At 42.8% G+C, this 22,150-nt stretch overlaps 1 protein-coding gene and 1 long non-coding RNA gene across 2 annotated transcripts in view; one reads left to right on the top strand and one right to left on the bottom strand.

The window, feature by feature from the left end:
- The window catches only part of LOC105355311 (NACHT, LRR and PYD domains-containing protein 12), a 29,718-nt gene extending 18,858 nt beyond the window's left edge, over nucleotides 1-10,860 (top strand). The window contains exons 7-10 of the mRNA XM_078935092.1: nucleotides 2,243-2,419; nucleotides 6,441-6,614; nucleotides 9,044-9,217; nucleotides 9,534-10,860. Of these exons, the coding sequence (XP_078791218.1) occupies nucleotides 2,243-2,419; nucleotides 6,441-6,614; nucleotides 9,044-9,217; nucleotides 9,534-9,546 (538 nt within the window). The 3' untranslated portion in view covers nucleotides 9,547-10,860. The remainder of the gene's footprint in view (nucleotides 1-2,242; nucleotides 2,420-6,440; nucleotides 6,615-9,043; nucleotides 9,218-9,533) is intronic.
- LOC144988595 (uncharacterized) overlaps nucleotides 1-22,150 on the bottom strand; it is a 63,016-nt gene that overhangs the window by 24,815 nt on the left and 16,051 nt on the right. The window lies entirely within an intron of this gene.

Genomic DNA, 22,150 nt, shown 5'->3' with positions numbered 1-22,150 from the left:
GGCGCTTCTGGATGAGGCAGGCGGACGAGGAGAGGAAAAAGGAGGGCTGCTCGGCCGGCTTATGTGCTCTCTCTGAGTTTTGAATGAGGTGTTTGCAGACGTTGTGCTGTACTAACACTTTGATCCAAGCAAAGAAATAAAGGGCTTCTTGCCTGTTCCAGAGCAACGGTGTCCCGCTTGATTAGTTACCGGTTGTGTCCCGACAGGGACCGGACCGGAAATGACAGAAGTTTCCGACTAAAGTCTGAAGCCTGAAGGCCTGTTCACACCGGGACGAATTTCGCCGGCGATTTTCGCCGACGTTTAACGCCTCGTGACTAAACAAAGGGCACCAACGAGAGTGTGCACACCGACGCGAAAAAACGCCACGCGTTAAAGCGTCAAAAAAAAAAAACGCCTCGGATTCGTTTTTTTTTTTTCGACGCGTTGCGTCGAAATCTATTCGACCAATGAGAATGGCGCTTTTGCTCACGTGTCTGGAGCTTCTGAAGTTACAGTAAAACACAACTTGGGGGCGCTCAAACACAAAACTGCCTTGCTGAGCACACATACCAGCGAAGAAGATCGACGCCAAGTAGCGTCTACACAGCCGCGAAGCAATAATGATGGACATTCTAAAATATCCCCGAACCAAGCACCAGTTGGAGCTACTGATGCTTGAAATATTCATGTTTTCTTTGTTTGATTCTGACAAGCGTGTAAATACTTGCTCTCTTCTTCTGAGTGAAAAGCGACTTTAAGAAGCGTAAAGTTGCGCAGCGCCACCTTGTGTACAGGAGTATTTCTGTTTTACATTAAGCGCCATCTAATGTCAGGGAATGAAATTGCATGTTCACTCCACTCATCGTCAGCGAAAATCGCCTGGGTGTGAACACAAAAAACGTGTCGAAAAACGCCTGGCGAATATTCGTCCCGGTGTGTACGGGCCTTGAGGCTGAAAGGGAACACGCTGATGGGGCTCCAGCTGTCCTCGAACAGCAAAATCAGCGCGTAAAAGCACTTTAATGAGTCATGTGATCTCAGTTGGTGGTGTCCTGAATTGACGTCACTGACGTACGACTCGCATTTACTGGGGAATATCCGATTTATCTGCTTACATGGCACACGCAAATGCACATATTCGATTTGTATCCGATTTATTTCCACATATGAATGAAGCCTGAGTCCGATCTGAGAAAATCAGAATCCATGCGCTTTTGTCCTGCTGACACGTTCACCGGTCATGTCCGATCTGTGCCACATGAGAGGAAAAAATCGGAATTGGGTCAATTGAACCATGCAGTGTAAATGGGGGGCCTAAGATGAGTACAGATGACTGACTGATGACATGACTACAGAACAACAATGTGTCATTGATGTGATTTGTTTATTCTTGTTGTTTTGAATTAAATTTGTTGAATTATTTTCCAATCTTGTTAAATTGCCATAGTATTTGCTTGCTTTTTCTCTGCTTTGATCTGAATGTTAAAAGTGAATGGTCAGAAAATATGCAAATTTAGCCACGCCCATTAAACATATATAAACCCCTTTTGTAATTGTAGCTGAAATTCGAAAATTTATTTTCCAAATGTCAGGTCAATCTGTATTTCTTCCATGAATTTTGAAAATGTATTTAGTAATGAGGGTGCACGGTGGCGCAGTGATTAGCGCTTCTGCCTCACAGCAAAAAGGCCTGGTTCAAGTCCCGGCTGGGGGACTTGAAGCAGAACATCAATGGGGGACCTTTCTGTGTGGAGTTTGCATATTCTTCTCTTGCATGCGTGGGTTTTCTCTGGGGTCTCCGGATTCCTCCCACCATCCAAAAACATGCTTTATAAGTTAATTGGTCACTCTAAATTTTCCCTAGGTGTGAGTGTGCATGATATGTGACCCTGAGACAGACTGGCGACCTGTCCAGGGTGTCCCCTGCCTTCGCTCGTATGTGGACGGGATAGGCTCCAGCAGCCCCGTGACCCCAAAAGGGACAAAACAGAAGATGAATGAATGAATATTTAGTCATTAATATTTTTTGATGATAAATGACATTTCAAGTCCTCGTCTGTTTTAACTTAGTCATTCCTAATCTATTACATTTTCATTCATGATCATGTTTTTGGGTCCAAATCCAAAAGAAATGAGCAAACAGGTAAAATTTCATCTGTCAGTCTGTCATCAGTGCGGGTCCCACCTGACTGAATGGACCAAGTTCCTGGACATCCAGCTGCATCACTGCTCCTGAACACACTTTTCTGTCTGATTGCAGGTTGAGCAGCTGCAGATTGTCAGAGTACAGCTGTGAAGATCTAGTCTCTGCTCTGAAGAAAAATCCGTCCAATCTAACAGAACTGGACCTGAGCGACAACGAGGACCTGCAGGATCCAGGAGTTCTTCATCTGTGTGGTTTTCTGGAGAGTCCAGACTGTAGACTGCAGACTCTGAGGTCAGACTCCATGTTTCAGTTGCGTTCAAATCAATATGATGAGTACAGATGACTGATTGATGACATCACTAAGGAAAGACAATTTTGCATTAATGGGATTTGTTTGTTCTTGTTGTTTTCAATTTACTTTGGTGAAAAATTGTTTTATAATCTTGCTAAGTTGCCTTAGTACTTTTGTTGCTATGCACGTGATAAAGAGGGGGCGAAATACATATATATATATATATATATAATTTTAATTTCTCTTAAATTGATTGAAAGATGCATAAGGAAGAGTGAGAGAGAGGAGAAATAAAGATGGTTCAGATGGTTCTCAGTTCAGCTGAGATGAAACGTTTAGAAAATATGTTAAGAAATCAGAGGAAATCCTAGATGCGTTAAGAAAAAATGAAAAGTGAGTTCAGAATAACATGTTTATGGTAAATTGTTCAGGACTTTAAGGGTGTTAGCATGCTAGTCAGCTGGACTTAGCTAGCTTAGCATAGCCTGCATGGGACTGTGGAGTTTGAGTCACTAACGCAGTGACTGAAAACACCAAACAGCACAAAGAAGACGGGAGTCTATTGAGTTAAAGGCTTTCAGTTTGACTCTGACAGAACCGTCAGAGTTTATTGTCAGGCCACAACCAGTTTGCATCTGGACCTTATGCATGCTTTGGAAAAGACCTAACGTGAACATGTAAACTAGAGACAACAGGCCTGCAGCGTGGGAACTTTGAGTTTCTGATATTCTGGATTGAATTCATATATTTGGGGCCCATTTTTGTTTATTGCATTTTTGTTTTGAGGCAAACATTTGAATTTGATCTGACAGAGATTACGTTTACAATTAACTGGGGAGAAATAATACATAAATATTTAAATTTTCAAGAACTGTGTTGTTTGTGAGAAAATGTAAACTGTTATTTGCATGTTTGGTTATAGAAATATTAGGTTAATTTTATTTTTACATTGTGGAACAAGGACCCAAATCTAATGGTGTGGAAATATCAATTTGGCACGAAACGTTTAACACCTGTTAACTAAGAACTCAGGGATAACGCCCTCACTTTAAAGCTAGTATAGCGAGGGGGTACTACATAAAGTTTACAGTTTGTGTTACAGAGCTCAGTGCACTGAATGAATGGACTCTGTCTTTATGACATCATAGCGGAAAAAAGCTCACTGTGAGAAGAAATTTTTCAATCAAACCACTTTTTTTTTCAAATCCACAAAGTACAGACAGATCAAGTGCTCACTGTTGTCGCACCCAGTTTGCTACTCTCTTTCCCTCAGGATGCCACAGGTTTCCCACCCCAGAGTTAGACCAGAACTTACAGGTTGAAGACAGTAGCTTCACTGCCATGTCTCGTCAATTCTTAGTGGGAGAGCAGTTTCTCTGTCTGTCTATCTCTGTCTTTGTCAGCTCAGGGGCACCGCCATATTGGCTGGAGTTAACTCAGCCTAACCTGGACCTTCCAAATATGGGGAAAAGGGGCAGGACCAAATGAAATTGTTTTTTCCCCCATTTGTTTTTGTCCACGCCCACGGTTCATGCCGGTCTCTTCAATTCTCAATAAACATTTCACTTTGCAATGTGATGATGTCATTTGAAAATGCATTTTACAACTTAGGATTCAATATAAAGAAATCCAATTTCATTTGACATTTTTTTAAATTAAAGCTTTACATCAAAGAAAATCTATTGGATTTTAAATTGTCATGTTTTATAGTTTCATAATTCAAATGAAAATTCATTTTCCAACTGTCAGGTCAATCTGCATTTCTGCCATGCATTTGGAAAATGTATTTAGTCATTATTAATTCATGATGATAAATGACATTTCAATTCCTTGTCTGTTTTAACGTCATTTCAAATCTAATCAGTGAGAATATTATCTGTCAGTCTATCATCAGGGCGGATAAGTAAGTAAATAAGTAAGTTTTATTTATATTGTGCCTTTGCCAGATAAAATCACAAAGCGCTGAACAATAAAACACAATACAGGCCAGTACAATGAAAACACAGAAACATCAATTAAATATGATGTAAAACAAAACAAATAACAATGAAACCAGTCAGCTAAAAGCATGTTGGGAAAAAAAAGTCTTCAGTTGACCTAATTGACAGAGTCGGCCACATGAAGGGACAGAGGCAGCGCATTCCAGAGTCTGTAGGCTATAGCCTGGAACGACCAGTCACTTCTGGTTTTATGTTTGGTCTAAAAGGTTTTTTTTAAACTGAAGAAGAGCTACATAAAGCACTAACCAACATGCCTGGTTAAAAAAGCCCCAGGAGCAGATGGCTTCCCAGCAGAATTTTATAAAGAGTTCTGGCCTACTTTGGCTCCCACTTTTCTCAGAGTGACAACAGAAACTAAGGAAAACAATTATCTACCTCCAAATATGAACTCTGCCATAATTATTTTACTTTTAAAATCTAGCTATCGACCCATATAGCTGATTAATGCAGATCTTAAAATAATCTGCAAAGCCTTGGCAGGAAGGCTGGAGAAGATAGTGGCTACTCTTATACATCCTGACTAGGGCTGGGAATCACTGGGTACCTTACAATACGATACGATTTGTGAAACATTGCTCATGATAACGATACTATCACAATATGGAGATAATGTGATACTCGATATATATCGTCTCTAACAACTCACGATATATCAAACTTTAAGAAAGAAGAACTTGAAAAACTGTTTTTTGGAAAATATTTCCCCATTTATTTTTTAGTTTTTAAACAAAATGACAATGAACAACTTTTGTTTTATTTGGTGTAATGAATAACAGACTTTTGTGAACATTATTTAGTACAAAGGGCTGGGATGCCACTTTTTGTGCTGTTTCCAGTGCAATCTCAACCATAGCTCTGGTCTGGGCGTACAGTGGAGAGGTCATTTTTTGTCATGTCAAAGCGTGGCTCAAATGCTTTCAATAAAAACCCAAATCTCTCGTTCTCCACCTAGCTGCAGGGACGGAGCCCATTTTCCGTTTGTGTCCCTGCTCTCGCAGAAAACGGTGGTAGCTTCGCCTGGAAAGAGGTATCCATGCCGGGCTGTGTCGGCTTCAGGCCAGCAACAACCCCGGCTTTCCAACACAACTCCGGTGATGCAGCTTCAAAGCTGCCGGTGCATCTTTTAACTTGCTTAAGGTTGAACGTCGAGTTTGGTTTTTATAAGCTCACACACGCACTTGATGTTGCGAGCCGGTTCAGGCCTTTGACTTTAGGATGCAGAGACCCCAAACTGAAACATATGCAGTCCCTCAGACGACAGGCTCTCATGTTTCTTGAGAACCCGAATGAGAAAGGAACAGCAATCCCAAAAAGCATTAAAATTGTCAATAAAACCATAGGTATAGCAGAAAGAAGAGTATTTAAGCCAGTTGGTGAGCGCTAAAATCTCGTTCAACCTCTCCATTCCATGGCCTTGTGTGGGGAGAGGGCTGGAAATAAAAACTGATCTCCCACAAGAGACTAAAAACGCAAGCAAATCCAAAACATCCAATTAGGTGAGATCTGACTGACAGCGTGAAGTGTCATTGGTCCCTAAATGGATGATGATTCTGGTTATTGTAGAAGGTCTGTTTGTAAAAGTCCATGAAGTTTATCCAGTAGGGTACTGGAGCACCAGGAAAAGAACGAGTGTTTGCATTACAAAATCTACGGCGCCTAATTGATTCTCCTACCAACAGTGTTGTTGTGGTCAACAAAGGTTGTGGATAGAAAAATAGAGATATCGGTGCAGGAGATGAGGGAACATACTTGGCAATGACGAGAGACACAGACACAGCGGCAGCAGCCATCTGAAATTGATTGGATAATGCATAAGGAAGAGTGAGAGAGTTATTTTAAATCTGTTGCATTTTAATTTGCCATCATGTTTTGGGTCAAAATCCAAAAAGAATTTACTAAACAATGATAATGTCATCTGTCAGTCTGTCATTAGAGCGGGTCCCACCTGACTGAATTTACCACATTCCTGGACCTCCAGCAGCATCACTGTTCCTGAACACACTTTTCTGTCTGATTGCAGGTTGGAGTGCGGCAGTTTGTCAGAGATCAGCTGTGTAGCTCTGGTCTCAGCTCTGAAGAATAACCCATCTAATCTGACGGAACTGGACTTGAGCTGGAATGACCTGGAGCATTCAGGATTTCTTCATCTCTGTGATTTTCTGGAGAGTCCAGGCTGCAGACTGCAGACTCTGAGGTCAGACTCCATGTTTCAGTTGTGTTCAGATCAATTTCATGACAAAGTTGTGTTGACCCACAGTGAGCAGATATTTTACTTTAACAACAGGGGTTATGAATCTTCTGACAAACCAGAGGTATGTCTGAATAAACCCCTTTTGTATTATTTTAGAAAATCTTTTGTGTTGTGGACCGGACAAAAAGGAAAGGAGGGAGGAAGAGAGAGGGATGTTAGAGAGGGGGGGACAGAAAGATGATTATAGATAGGGGGGTGTGTGAAACAATGAAGCAGCATAAAGGTACATGTTGCTAAATGGTTATAATCATTACGGTGAGGTTCAGATGTAATACAAGTCTATAAGGGCGGGGCCTTTCCACACATACATTGAAATGTTTTAAACATACCTGTTGGCTCCAAAATTGTCCAGATTTTAACATGTACACAATCCAACAAATGTTCGCACACACATACGTATGCCTTCAAAACCAAGTAGTGTGAAATATGTCATTCAATCACGCAAAGTATTTGTGCAAAGGTGAGCTAACACCTGTGCTCAGGTGAGTGTTTATGTTCCTCTAAAATGGATGATGGAATGTAAAAAGAAGGAGGGAGAGTGCCCAGCCATCCCCACACCAAGACCCCAGACGCAGCAGGAGCCAGAATCCCCTCCAACACCCACACGGTAGCAAATAGAGAACAACTGCCCCCTGGGCGATCACATCCGGCACCCAGGCCGGGGCCAGCAGGACCGCCACGGGGGCCCCCAAAGCCAGAGAGCAGGAAGACACAGGGGGTACAGAGAGTGCAGCTCTTGCCCAACCAGAAGAGCAGCCCCCCCACCATGCGGGGAGGGCCCATCGCAGAGCCCCCAGCCCCAGAAAAGCACCCCACCACCACCTAGAGCTGTGACGGTGTCGAATTTTTGATCGGCGCGGTGTTGAACCATCAGGGGGCGCGATGTCGCGGTTAACCGGCGGCCACATCGGGGATAAATACAATAACAACGTACTATTCTTTATCAACAGATAACAGTAACAACTAACAACTACATATCTAACTTGTGAACTAACTATAGGTGTTGTAGATTGGCTGTGTGTGTGAGCGCGGAGCGTCTTGTGTAGGTATAGGAGGAAGGTGTGCACACGTGTGTTGGGGGTGTGTGTTGATTCCTCTGCAGCGGACCGCTCTGGAGCTGCACGCAAGTTTCACCTGTGCTCTCTGGTACAGACATCTTCTCAGAATATTATATATTGCCCAGTAATAAACAGACTGCACACACTGTCACCTTTCCGGTAGCTGTGAAGCCTGACACCCATGAAGAACGCGGGGCAGGAGGCTCCGCCTTTGTTTATACAGACACGTAACGTTACGCTGCACAAAATAGTTCCCAAACAAAACATGTAGTGATATTCATGGAAATATAACAGCGTGCGTTCATGATTGGTGTTACGGAGTGAAGGAGAACAGTAATACCCCCCCCCCCCCCCCAACGCAAAATCCTCCAGCGGCCGGCCGTGTCGCACACTTAAGAACGCACGCAGGTTGTAATGGAAATGAATACAATGGAAATTAATAATTAGAAAGCAGTAAATTTGTCGTATTTCCTCGCGAGACGGAAACTTTGGTTTTAGAATGAGGATGTGTGCTTCTGAAAGCGCGCCTGTGTGTATAAAGGGAGCCTTGTGCCACGTCCAGCGCAGAGCGCGCGCCCACAACAGACAGTGACAGGCGCGGTGGGAGAGAAGGAGAGAACAGTCTGAAAGACAGAAGGAAAGTCTGAACACAGAACTAGCAGAAAAAGGAAATTATCAGCAAAGATGAATGCGTTTAATGTGTTTATTATAGTTCCAATCACGCACCACATGCACCGAAAAAGTTCGGTGATGTGGTTATCGTCACAGCCCTACCACCACCCCGAAGTTCTGGGCATATTTCCACCCCAACCCCAGGTACGAGCCAGGGACCCCAAGGGAGACCTGCCCTATGCTCCAGGCAGCCACCCACCTGGCCCTGATTGGTCCAGGAGAGAGCGAGGCAAGGGCCAGACACCCTCGTCCAGGAGGAGGACGGCAAAAAGAAGTGGGGGTCCATAAGGAGTGTTGTAAACATTTATTAATTTATTAAGGTCCTTAAGGACTCTTAATGACCTGAAACAGTGTTGGTAAGACACAAATATAGTAAAAATATAGGAACCAGATAATGATAAATCATTTAATGAAAATGGTTACGGTAGAACAGGGGTGGGATTATATAAATTTGCTTCCTTCCACTCCCTTTCAAGTAATCTTTGATTTAATGTCCAATTATCCTAAATTAATACGTTTTTGAATGAATGTATTGCTGCTGATTGAATTGTTTAGTGTATTTATCTTGCTTTGATTGCTTAAAATAAACCATTTCAAATAAAATAAAAAATCTTTAATATCAACTCTTTGTTCTGGATTCAGGTTGAGGGGCTGCAGTTTGTCAGAGACTGGCTGTGATGCTCTGGCCTCAGCTCTGAAGTCCAACACATCCCACCTGACAGAACTGGACCTGATGTTCAACTTCCTTGATGATTCAGAAGTTCAGCAGCTCCAGGATCTGGTGGAGAGTCCAAACTCCAAACTGCAGACTCTGAGGTCAGTAGAGGGTTGGAGTCAGTCCAGCTGCTTCCAGATGTTTGGTCCTAAAGTTAGTCTGAGAGCAAAGATGCAGAGTTTCCTGTGAAGCTGCAGCTTCTCAGTGAAGCTCTGAGGAGAATGATGACAGGCTTCAGGACAACAGTCAGCCAATCAGAGCAGCAGAAGCTCCAACAGGTGAAGATGACAGGAAGCTGCTGCTCTGAACAGGACTGAAGCTCCTGCTGCTCTTTCTGCTGCTGTGCTGCATCACTGACTGACAGACCAGGATCAGGAGACACTCCTTCATCTCTGTCTTCCTCATTTCTTTTTGCAGGTGGGGTAACTAAAGCGTCTGATGTTCCTCCTGGAGGAGCAGAGAGGAGCAGCAGCAGCAGCTGGTCTGCAGAGATGTTGTGACTGGACGGTGTTCCTGGGAGGTGGAGAGCAGAGTGATGGAGGAATCAGAGGAAGTGGAGATGAGTGTCAGAGCTGCAGCAGGAACTGATCTGAGATCAGCTCCACTGTCTCTCTCAGCATCAAGTGGACAGTTATTGTGCTGCAGCTCCCCCGGTGGACTGATGGAGAACTGCACGTCCTCTTCTCATTCTAACTTGGAGTGTTGATCTGAAACATGGGTTGGATTCAGATGTTCAGCAGCTCCAGGATCTGGAGAAAAACAGACCTGCAGACAAACAGATTATTTTCTAGATCATCACTTTCTTCTTTGATCTACATTTGATGGACAGATGTGAGTTTGGGATGGACCAATCAGGGATTGAGGGAATCATTGATCAGACAGAACATTTCTGGATGACATAGATCTATGTGTGGGTCAGGGGAAAACACAGTCAGGCGTTGGATCCTGGTTCTGTCTCTGGAACAGGGACAGAACCAGAACTTTGGATCACTAGATTCTGGTTCCTGATGTTTCACACTTGATTTCTGTTCTCCAGAAACTCTCATTGACAAACAAACACAGAGTTTCATTCAGAAAACTCCAACATGGTCATGTGACCAGAATGTTCATAGTGGAGACACGGACAAACGCTGTGGTCACATGACTCACTGGTTTGGATTCAAGTCCTTTGAAGTCAGTTTTTGGAGCAGAACTCCCGTCTGATCTCAGTTAGTGAACAAAAGTCTCTCAGTTGAATCATTTTTCTATCATCTCTGTTCTGTTGATGATCAAATATTGACTCATGCAGTTTAAAAGACTGAGTTTTGCTTTGATTGATGTTTTCCACAGTTTTCTGACTGAACTTTCTTTTTCTTTGGTGTTTTGAGGGTAAAACTCTGTTCTTTTTCATGCTGACAGCATTTTTAGCTGCAGTTTTAAAGAAGTTTCATCTAAATCCAGTAGAATCTCCTCATTTTCTAGAATATCTAAACTAGTAGAAACTTTCTGAGCATAAAGCCTGTTTTCTCCAGAGGACATGAATGAACAGAGTGGATTTTAGTGAGGAACGACAGCCTCTGGATGCAGAGAATCACTTTGATGCAGCTGCTGCAACAACACCAACTGCATTAAAGCAGGAGGAAGAAGGGAGACACATGCTGGCTGTTTGCAGAACTGCATCTCAGTGTCAAAAGGCTTCAAACTGAAAACTGTCTATAAAATTCCTGCTGCCTGTTTGGATCTAATAAATGCTCTTTTGAATCAACTCTGTGTTTTCTATTGATTTTTTTCTTCATTCCATCTTTGACTCACAAACAGACTTGAATCTTTAGCCTTCCCCCTCATCCTGTTCCAGCTTTTCTAATCTTCATGTGTTTGGTTCCTTCTCAGTAGAAATGGGTTGGAAAAGAGCTTTGGAATGTTCAGGTGGTGCTGATGTCTTTCTAGATGGGGGTGGGAAGAACAGATGAGAGCTCCTCCCTCCTGATTCAGAATGTGACGGGGTCCCGCCGGGAAAGGATGCAGAGGAGCCAAGGTGAGGATGTTCGTTGTTTATTCAAGACAGTTGAGCACCACAATTGCTCCACGCAGGGCCACACCAGTGCATGGCACCTCCGTCACACTCCTCATTTCACTACCTGTGGCGCTCCCTTTTAAACGCTATGCCACGTCCATTGGGCGTTGCTCCTCATTAGCTGCCAGGTGGCACCACAGGTAGTAATTTCAAAACATAAAATACATGAATGCACAAACGATAAAACACAGTGTGGCCCCCCTCGTCATCTGACGGTGCCACACCGTCACACCACCCCCCTCCTCTGAGGGATTGGTGATGTGCGGCAATCCACTCAGCAGTCCGCCGCCGCGCATGCCCCACGCCGATCCGCCAGACACACGTCGTGCGTCGGATGGATGCACGGGCTGCAGCTGCTCCACGACGGCGACCCCTCCGATCCGCTCCTCGGTGCGCCGCTCCGGTGTTCCCAGTCCCGGCAAAGGCCCTTCCATCGCCCACACGCCCCCCGCTGGTCCCCTTCCGGATGTCACCTTAGCTGATCGGAGCTGCCGACAGCAAGTTCCTGGCGAGATGTTACGCCTCTCCCGGAGCACTCCTCTGACGACCCGGTGGACGTCGGTCCGCCCCCTGTCCATCTCTGCGCAGGCCTCCAACGCCTGCGTAGGTGGCAGTGGAACCAGGCGGTGTGCCCGTCCCGCCTCCGGCCGTCTCCGTGCGGTCCGCCCTTGCTGCCCGCGAGGTCCGCCGCTCGTCATGGGTGCTGAGTTGGATGCCGTAGGTCTTTCCGGGCCCTGAAGGTTTCTGTGCAGACATGAACTCAGTCAGAGAGCGTCTGAATGTTGGAGGATCCAGAAGAAACCAGGAGCTCATGAAGGTGGTTCTGTTGGAGCAGAGAGCAGAACTCTGATCCCAGTTTCAGGAACAATGCAGGCTCATGTTCTGGACTGAAGAGTTCTCCTGAAATGTTCTGTTCAGACTTCTTCAGGATCACATCTGTGTGTGAATGTGGAGGTTTGTCTGAACCAAGCTGCAGCTCACTTTGAAGCTCCTTCAGGCTCACACAGCAACAACGACAAAGACTGAAGCTGCTGTGCTGCCCTCTAGTGGCAAACATGGCATCTGCAGCACACATTTCTGCAGTTCTGCCTGATCAGCATGAAGAATGAGGACATTTAGTGTTCAACAGTTTCAAGATAAAAAATATAGCAGCTCCATGAAAAGGAAAGACCTCAGTCATGACTTTGAACATGAAGAACATCTAAACATTGATGTTGACTGAAAATGAAAAACTTTTATGTCTCTGATTCTAAACCACAGTTTATTAAATAAAGTAGAAACTATTTCTGTTAGAAAATGTTTCTAATGATAATGAAATGTTTGCTTGAATGTCCAGACTAAAGCAGCAGAAAATCCCAACAGATCAACTTTCTTCTCCAGACTCACTAAAGCAGTTGTTGACAAACATTTGATCATCAAGTCAGAAACGTCCAGGGGCCTGTTTCAGAAAGGAGGTTAAGTGTAAACTCTGAGTGCGTTAACCCTGAAATCAGGGAAACCCTGGGTTTTCCGTTTCAGAATGGGAGGTTTGTTAAACCAGAGAAAGCAGAGTAAGTCAAACCCGTTTCTGAAAGAGAGGTAACTTATACTCGGAGTCAGTATCCATGGTTACTTATGCTGTGAACCTAACCTGGTCGGGAGCAGGTTTTATTCTCCAAACTCAAAGTTTCTGCCGGTCCCCTCCCCTTTTTAAAGACAAAGCGGTATTTTTCGCTTTAACCTTCATTGCCCAAATTTCCGTCACACAGACAGAGACGGTCTAAGTGACAAGAATGGCTTGTCCTTTTTTGGAGGACCCAATAGACGAGGAGGCTGCATTAATTCGTAGAGAATTATATTTACCTCGTACGAGGATTTTGAGAAGACTCAATATTTTGTCATTGCTCCATACGTTTTTGTTTGAGCGTTACCGTTTTTCGTTGCAGTCAATTACATATATACAATGAAAACACCATTAGATATTTATTGCTATGTAGATGTTTCATATGTTAAATATTGTCAACAAAGCCTACATCCATGACATGCTCAAATTTGACCTGATTGAATTATGTTTTTATACTTTTTAGCTGCTGCCATGTTCTTTTAATTCCTGCAGGATTGCATCAACATGAAAATGAAATCAGGGACATTGAATTAAATTAATGTAACAATTACTTTTTGGAAACACAATTTGCTGGTACTGCTTACTTTCTTAATCCCATATAAACCTATACCACTTGATCAATACAAGGGTAGACAAAAGCTTACTTTTAAAAACACAATTCTGTAGCAGCCCATGCAGTTTCTCATGTTCATGCATTTACTACTGCAGTTACGGTAGTGGGACTGTAGGGGGCATGTGTTCTGCTGTGCAAGATTTATAATAAAGAGACCTGTGGAGTGAACAGACGTGTGTGTCTGAGCACCATAATTTCATTCACATCTACCGACACCGAACCCTGTGAGGCCGGCTACAATTGCATGTATTAATATTAAACTGACCAACGTTTGCAAGAGTTAACAAAAAAGTCCTCTAAACATTATCAACGTTAAATGCATTTTTCCCCCAGATTGTTGGTTCTGTACACTGTGCAGCATTTCATGCATTTACACCAGGAATAACACTTTCAAAAGTACACCTAAATATCGCCATTTTTTATTTCACACCTTACGCTATTTAAAAAGTTATTACAGCCAATATTTTATAACAATGATTTAAATGCAAACTTAGGCATTAACTTGAGCAGCTATGTTTTCCCACGCTAACTGTCTCTGTTTTGCAGATGCAGCGGTGTTGCTTTTCTTCTGGAATAATATGTGCTCATATTCACTGTAACTCTGCAGCAGCACGTCAAGTTCAGCTGGAGAAAAATACGCAGACCTCTTTTTTTCACGGTTGCCATGGTGACTCGTGATATCTGCGCTCCATTGATAATGGCTCCTTATAGTCGCGGTGCGTACGCTCACCTCCGAATCAGTCCACTCAGAGTTGATTGACCTAACTCCGATCAGCTTCTCTGAAACAGAAAACTCAGACTTGTTAATCTCTCGATTGACCAACTCAGAGTTCAAGTTTAACCTCAGAGTTGGTTGAACCTCCTTTCTGAAACAGGCCCCTGGTTTTCTTGGAAAAACTAACCAGACAGAAAGTTGGAACAGTGGATTTGATATTTGGTTGGTCAAGTTTTTGAAGGTTTTCTTTCTAGATAAATGGACTCAATAGAAACATAAATTAAAAACAAATAAAAGGAAACTCCAGACATTTATTGGTTCAGTTGTAACAAACACCAGACTCACAAATGCTGCATTTGAGGGACTTGAAGTCCTGAATTTGAAGGAAAACCACAGAGTTTAAAGACAGAAATCGAACCAAAATCCTGTTTAACTTGAAGCATCAAAAAGTTCAGGGGGGTATTCCAGAAAGCAGGTTATGGTAGCTCCCACGGTAAGTTTGAGGCCAAGGAAGTTGATAACCTCAGCTTTCGGTTCCAGAAATGGAGGTATGTTTCAGGGTAGGTCAAGTTGCTATGGCAACTCATGCTCTGAACATAACCTGTTCTGGAGCAGGTTTAGTTGAAGGTTAGTTTGTTTTCAGAGAGGTGAAGCAGCATGGCGTGTCCATTTGAAGATGATTTAGTGGATGAAGAAGCTCAGATAATACTTTTTCCACCATGAGAGGGTGATAAGACCACATATGGATGTTGGAAAGATAAACTTTTTACATTGATCTAAATTAATAATTTGCTTCAGCTAAGATAAATCCATTCTTTTAGTTAAGTCAGTTTAAAAATAACAAGTAGTTTTCAGACGGTTATTTTACTTTCATTCAAATTCTTTTGTTTAAGTTTGTGTAACTTTGGTGCTGCTGTTAAATTGGCACCGCGAGGGATTGTGGGATATCATTCCTTTTGACTGTCTGGACGGATTGTGTGGGTTTTTGTCCAAATGTGTTTAGTTGTTTAGCTGTTTTGGTGTGTATTGCAGAGTTATTTTGTCCTACTATGTTGAATTCTTTCTATGAGTGCGAAGGAGGGAAAGGATAATCAGTTTATGTTGCACCCCTACAATGTAATGGTATAATGAGAAATTCAGAGATATGGTACATGGTTAAATGGTTCTAAACTATTTTGTTTAATTCATTTCATTGTTATAAAAATGAGTATATCTGCAGGCTCAAATTTAGACACATGAGAGTTCAAGAACTACAATAAATTAAGATGGAAAAACTGTAATTGAATTGGAGTATTATGACATTTAGTTAGATAAATATGTTAAATTGAGTTGGTAACAAAAATTGAGTTAGATAGACGTAAGAAAGTAGGTTGAATAAATTTTTCTCAATTACTTGTTACTAATCGAATTAATTTAAGTTGGATAAGAAAATAAGATCAGAAACTCTTGTGTTTACTTTGTCCGTTCTTTTTCTCCAAGCAGAAACTCTTTCTTTTGATGATGCAGCCGTATTACTTTTTTGATGGTTGTGTAATCGTCATACGCCGTCATTAAAATCTCAGACTCCGTCTCACTAAAGTATAGCGCTTTCTTTTTTTCTCCACGCATTTCCATGGTGACTCCGGAAATCGGCGATCTATTGAGAATGTCTTTATGTACTTGACATGCACGAGCATTAACCCAGGGTTACCAAGTCGAGCGTAATTACGCTAACTCATATCCGGTCTTTTGGAACCGACAGAGTAAACAAGTTCTGGTGGATTTCATCCAGAGTTCAGGGTTAAAGTCAGGCTAGTTTAAACATGCTTCCTGGAATACCTCCCAGGTTTTCTTGGAAACACTAACCAGACAAAAAGTGAATCTTTCACTAAAAAATCCCTCCTTTATCTTCAGTCTTCACCTCATACTAAGAATTCTATTGGAGCAGATGCTAAACCACTGATGTGGATCAGTAAAAGCTGATTGGCTGTGGTGACCCCTGATGGGAGGAGCCAAGAGGTAAACAACAAAAACCAAGAAGAAATAAAAAGAAGAAACATTTCATTCTGCTAGACGTTAACACTCAGAGCTGGAAAAAGCAGAAATGCTTCAAATAAAAACAGCTAGAATCTTTTTATAGAAACTAAATGTGATATATATAACTAAGTATTGAGACAGAAAACCAAGATAAATAAAATCTTAATGTGTTTATTTTATCTAAACCTGAGGCCTGTTGCACAAAAGTAGAATTAAGACATCCGGGATAAATGACTGAGCTGAGCTCAATGAAGCCAAAACATGTGCGTCCAGGCTTAATTGGTTGCACAAAGACCAAGCCAGGATGAGCAGACACGGATTCATCAAGCCAGGTGTAACCAATCCTGGATAGGTGCGCGCTCACGGCTCACTCAAACAGACCCCTCCACAGATCACAGATAAACTGATTTACCATGGCAACTAGAGCCGCGTACCTTTCCCCGTCGGAAGCACAAATCCTCATGGAGGCATACGAGGAGGTAAAAGATATAATTAAGAAGAAAGGCAACACCGCCACAGTGATAAAGCAAAGAGAAAAAGTGTGGCAAAGTATTGCAGACAGCCTGAATGCGTATGTAGTGCACAGTTACACACTCACCGCTCCGCTGAAACATCACAATTACAAATCAAGTAATCAATTCACATCTCCAAAAACGCAGTTATACTGTAATTATGAAATGGTTAAATTTTATATTGAAATGCACTGCATATATGAGTGAAATTGTATAACGTAACTCCATCACACTGTATAAAGCTATGAAATATGATTATTAAAGCCTTACATTATTATTTTACGTTACTACGCTCAGTACGGTTTAATCTTAGCCGTTGGACTCTGCTTATTATGTTGTCCACCTTTTTTTTTTTTGTGTTTCCCCTCCTTTTATTAATGTAAAGCAGCCTTGACAGAATGAAACAATTGTGAAAAGTGCGATATAAATAAACTTTTCTTGAATACAGAGATGAGCTATAATAATATCACTTTAATTTATAAAACGCCTTTCAAAGGACCCAAGGTCGGTTGCTCACTGCACTGCAAATATGTCTTTCTTACTTAGTATTTTTGTCTTGTTTTCAGTCAAAAAAATATCTAAAAAAAATTTTCAATATTTTATAGAGCAAAATAACCCTAGGAAAATAAGCAAAAAACTCTGCCAGTGAAACAAGAGAACTTTGCTAAAACTAAGTGTCTATAGAAAAAGTAAACTTATTTCAAGAGAATTTTTCTTATTATATTGACAGATGTTTAAATTTATTTGCTTGTTTTAAGCACACATTTACTTGAAGTTTATATTTTTGGTCTAAACCTATACTTATTTTGCTAGGTCATTTAGAAAATCAAGAAAATACATCTTAAGTGTTCTTTATTTTATATTTTCACTGAAAACAATACAAAAATGCCAAGTCATTTTTGTCAGTGTGACTCCATCAAATGTTCTTGTGATAAAGAATGTGTGTGCGTGTGATGTAGATTAAAGATGAACGGGCCAAAACGGACATGGCAGCAGGTCAAAATCAAATCCCAGGACATCCTGCAGAATGGTATGGTCCCTGACTAATATTTAACGAAGCACAAGCATGTATTGTACCCAGAAGGTGCCTGTTCACACATTGTACTGTTTTAGCAGTGAATAGAATACCCACAGACAAGGCACGGGTGGTGGGTGACCAAAGGCCGACCTTACCCCAGCAGAGGACATGGCCTTGGAGCTAAATAAAGGCAGGCCCGTCTTCGAGGGGATCCCTGGGGGGAAAGAGACGAACATAGGTTCCTCCCAAGATGCCACCCGCTTCATTCAAGGTATGTCCTTCCATCTCTACATGGAATACAACCACATTCATGTTGAATCAATTGGGACTGTCTGACTTTGGTTTACCTATTGCCTTGCAGTGTCTGGCAGCACTGTGTTCCTGTTAGAGCCACCAGCACAAGCACCAGACCATGCTGATCCAGTGAGTACTCCATCAAAGGCATACCGTAGGCCTGGCATGTCCTGTCTACTAGCTTCAATATGAATCCGATTAAATGTGATAGGGTGAAAGCCCCAGTGGAGCAGCAACAGCACATGATGGAGACGATGAGGAGGAGGAGACCATCTCTCTGGATTCCAGAAGGCATGAGGTATCATGTTAAGACTGTGAAAGTACTATTCACTCTACAATGGTGAGGAGTCCTCATCCAGATCAGAAAAATCTCATTTCTTTTACAGGACCCAGGTGCTATACAGTGGGAAAACCAGCCTGGCAACATAGTGCGTATTAATAAAAGGACACCACATCCTGCCAAATTCCAGCTGCGCCAATTGTATTGTGTTCACAGAGCTCACAAGCTATCAGAAAGTTGTATTGGCAACCACCTCCAGCGCCAAATAGAACTGGCAGACGTAGACATTCAGTACAGGAATAAATTTGTCCTGCATTTATTTTAGTGTGCAGACATGCAGGGTGGGTTATATACAGACCTTTGAATGTGTATGTATCATTTTGTATAATATACTCTGATTCTGTGCTTTCCATCTTGTAGAGTCCCTGTCTCTTCAGTTTTGAAAGGAGCTGATAGTTTACCTGCTTTGTTTTGTCCTTATTCAATAAAGGAACATAATGTTACACATTGTGTTTTTATATTCATATGGAATGTGTATTATTTTGTATGACAGAGTACTAGGGCCCCACTGAGCAAAAAGGATAAAGTCATAAATGTATGAGGCTGGTTCTTTCTACAGAAAAGCAACATATTCTTTTTACAGTTTTGATAGTTATGAAAATGTGATACTTCATATTCTGGCACATCAGCATGTCTTCGTTTATGAAACCATACTGAGGTACAATTTCACGAAATGCCCCACATCTGTCATTTTAACAACTGTCCTCCTTTAAAACAACTGGTTACAATATAATGACTTGTCTTTTTTTTCCTTCTGTGGCCCTAATATTCTATCATTTTACATATAGCCTTATAGTCTATGGGAAACTGTAAATTATCTAATGATAGCAACATCATCTAAAACTCATCATTTATCCAAAATGATTGAAATTAATGATCACAAACGTTTAAATAATGACAGTGGGTCTAGTTATATGTGATAAAAATGTATAGTGAGCAGTGAAATAACTATTGGTTTCCATTTGTGGCGACTGCTGACTGACATTAGGGATGAGATTAAATAGATCCTGGAATTTAGCCTGGTCTGGAGCAGGCTAGCTCCACAGAATAAATCTCCATGGTAATTTATACCATAACATATCCTCCTGCCCCCTATCCAGCTTTAGTGCAACCGGATTGGGGATCAATTGAGCCAGGATCACCAAGATATCCTGGCTTAATCCCTTATCCTACTTTTGTGCAACAGAATCAGAATCAGAATCGTTTATTGTCATTGTACATGGGGATACAATGAAATTGCAGCAGCCTTGGAGTGAAGGAGTTACATAAAATAAAAATAGAATAGAAATAGAAATTCTGTATTTACAACTCTTAACAAAAAATGAACAAAATGTACAGAAACTGTTAAATATTAAATATTTGTGGATAAAATACAATGGAATGACATGAGTTGCTGTGAGCACAGCATAATAAATATCGAGTTATTGCACAGTCAGGATATTGCACACATTGTAGTAAATAGTCAGAGTGGGTGTGGTTGGTGGAGGTGTGTGTATTCCGTAAGGTGATTTCCTGTGGAAAAAAGCTGTTTCTGAGTCTGTTTGTCCTGGTTCTGATGGACCTGTACCTCCTTCCAGAGGGCAGCAGTTCAAACAGAGAGAAAGGAGGATGGGTGGAGTCAGTGATGATGTCAGTCACTCTGCTGAGGCAGCGTGACTGGTAGATGTCCTTCAGTGAGGGGAGGGGCAGCCGATGATCCTCTTCTGTCTTTACCATTCTCTGGAGGCTCTGCTTTTCTGCTTCAGTGCAGTGGGAGAACCACACTGTGATGCAGGAGGACAGGATGCTCTCAATGGTTGAGCGGTAGAAGGTTACCAGCAGCTCCTGGTTCACATTGTTCTTCCTGAGTCTTCTCAGGAAGTGCAGGTGCTGCTGAGCCTTCCTGATGGTGTTGTTAGACCCTGTGAGGTCAGCAGAGATGGTGGTGCCCAGGAGGGTGAAGCTGTGGACCCTCTCCACACAGTTTCCATCGATGTAGAGTGGGGGTGGATCTGCTCTGTTCTTCCTGTAGTCCAGGATGATCTCCTTGGTCTTGGTGGTGTTCAGGATGAAGTTATTAGGCTGACACCACCTGGACAGTTTCAGGACTTCGTCTCTGTAGGCCGTCTCGTCGTCCCCAGAGACCAGCCCCACCACAGTAGTGTCGTCTGCAAACTTCACTATGGTGTTGCTGGTGTGGGCTGGTCTGCAGTCTGCTGTGTACAGTGTGTACAGCAGAGGACTCAGCACACATCCCTGTGGGGAGCCAGTGTTCAGCGTCCGGGTGGAGGAGAGGTGGGGGCCAAGTTTGACTGTCTGTGGTCTGTTTGTGAGGAAGTCCTTGATCCAGGAGCAGGTGAGTGGGTGGAGTCCTAGGTCAGACAGTTTGTTGACCAGAATGTCAGGAATGATTATGTTAAAGGCTGAGCTATAGTCCACAAAGAGCATCCTGGCGTAGGTGTCTCTGTGTTCCAGGTGGCTCAGCGCAGTGTGGAGGGTGATGGAAATGGCATCATCCGTTGATCTGTTTGCTTTGTAAGCAAACTGGTGGGGGACGAAGATTGGAGGGAGGGAGTCTTTGATGTGTCCCAGGAGCAGCCGCTCCAGACACTTTGTGATGACAGCAGTGAGTGCAACTGGGCGGAAGTCCGTGAGGAAGGCTGTGGATGAGGACTTTTTGGGTATCGGGATGATAGTGGATGACTTCAGGCAAGCAGGGATGAAAGCCTGAGCTAGCGACAGGTTGAAGATTTTTGTGAAGACCTGGGAGAGCTGATCGGCGCAGGCCCCCAGAACTTTCCCGGGAACTCCATCAGGTCCAGCCGCTTTCCTGGGGTTTATCCTGCTGAACATCCGTGCCACGTCCTGTGACTGCACAGTCAGGGGTTCAGAGCTGGAAGCAGAGTGAGGATGAGGTGATGGGACTTCAGACTGCAGTGATGTGGTCTCGAAGCGTCAGAAGAACGCGCTCAGCTCTTCTGCTAGTGCAGCGCTTGAGTGTGCCACGGTGTTGGTCTGTCCCCTGAAGTTGGTCAGGTGCTGTAGTCCCTGCCACACCTGCCGAGGGTTGTTGTTGGCGAGGTGGTCCTCAATTTTCCTTTTGTATTCCAGCTTGGCCTTCCTGATCCCTCTCCCCAGGTCGGCTCTTGCGGTCCTGTTCAGGTCTTTGTTCCCCGACCTAAAGGCAAAATCACGGCCTTTTAGGAGCAACCTGACCTCTTTGGTCATCCAGGGTTTTTGGTTGTGAAAGACCCGGATGCGCTTCACTTCCGTGACAGTCCCCATGCAGAAGGTGATGTATTCCAGCACGGCCTCTGTGAATACTGTCAGGTCCTGGGGCCTCATTTATAAACGTTGCGTACGCACAAAAGAAGGCGTACACCACTCTCTACGCAATAGTTGTAATTTATAAAAAGCAAACTTGACGGGAAAATGTGCGGTCCTCCACGCAAGCTCTGACCCAGGCGTACGCACAAAAACGGGTGAAATGAGAAACGGCGACACCGTCGGCAGATGGAAGAAACTCGTGAAAGTGAAAATGACAATCCTGCCTCTCAGAAATAACATGAAGACTTCACAAAGCAAGTCTTACAATTAACAGCCTACGTGAACAACCGTTTGATCGATCAGCACTGAAACAAACAAAAAAAAATCAAACGAAAATTACAACAGAAATTCAAATGAACACATATTTGCAAAAAGAAAAGTGAAATATGTTCTGCAATATTGGCATGTTGTGCAATTCATCCTCATAAATAATATAGTTAACAGAATGAAATAATGTACAAAACTGATATTCTCGTCAGTGTGTCCGTCTGGTGGAGCAGATATAGGTGCAATCAGACAGACAGATGGATAGATAGAGAGAGATGCATTAATTGTCCACTGGGG

This window comes from Oryzias latipes, chromosome 2, assembly GCF_053564925.1.
Source record: "Oryzias latipes strain Hd-rR chromosome 2, Olatipes_Hd-rR_3.1".
Classification (NCBI taxonomy): Eukaryota; Metazoa; Chordata; class Actinopteri; order Beloniformes; family Adrianichthyidae; genus Oryzias; species Oryzias latipes.
Note: the sequence above shows the minus strand (reverse complement) of the source record. Positions and strands in the feature narration are given on the sequence as shown.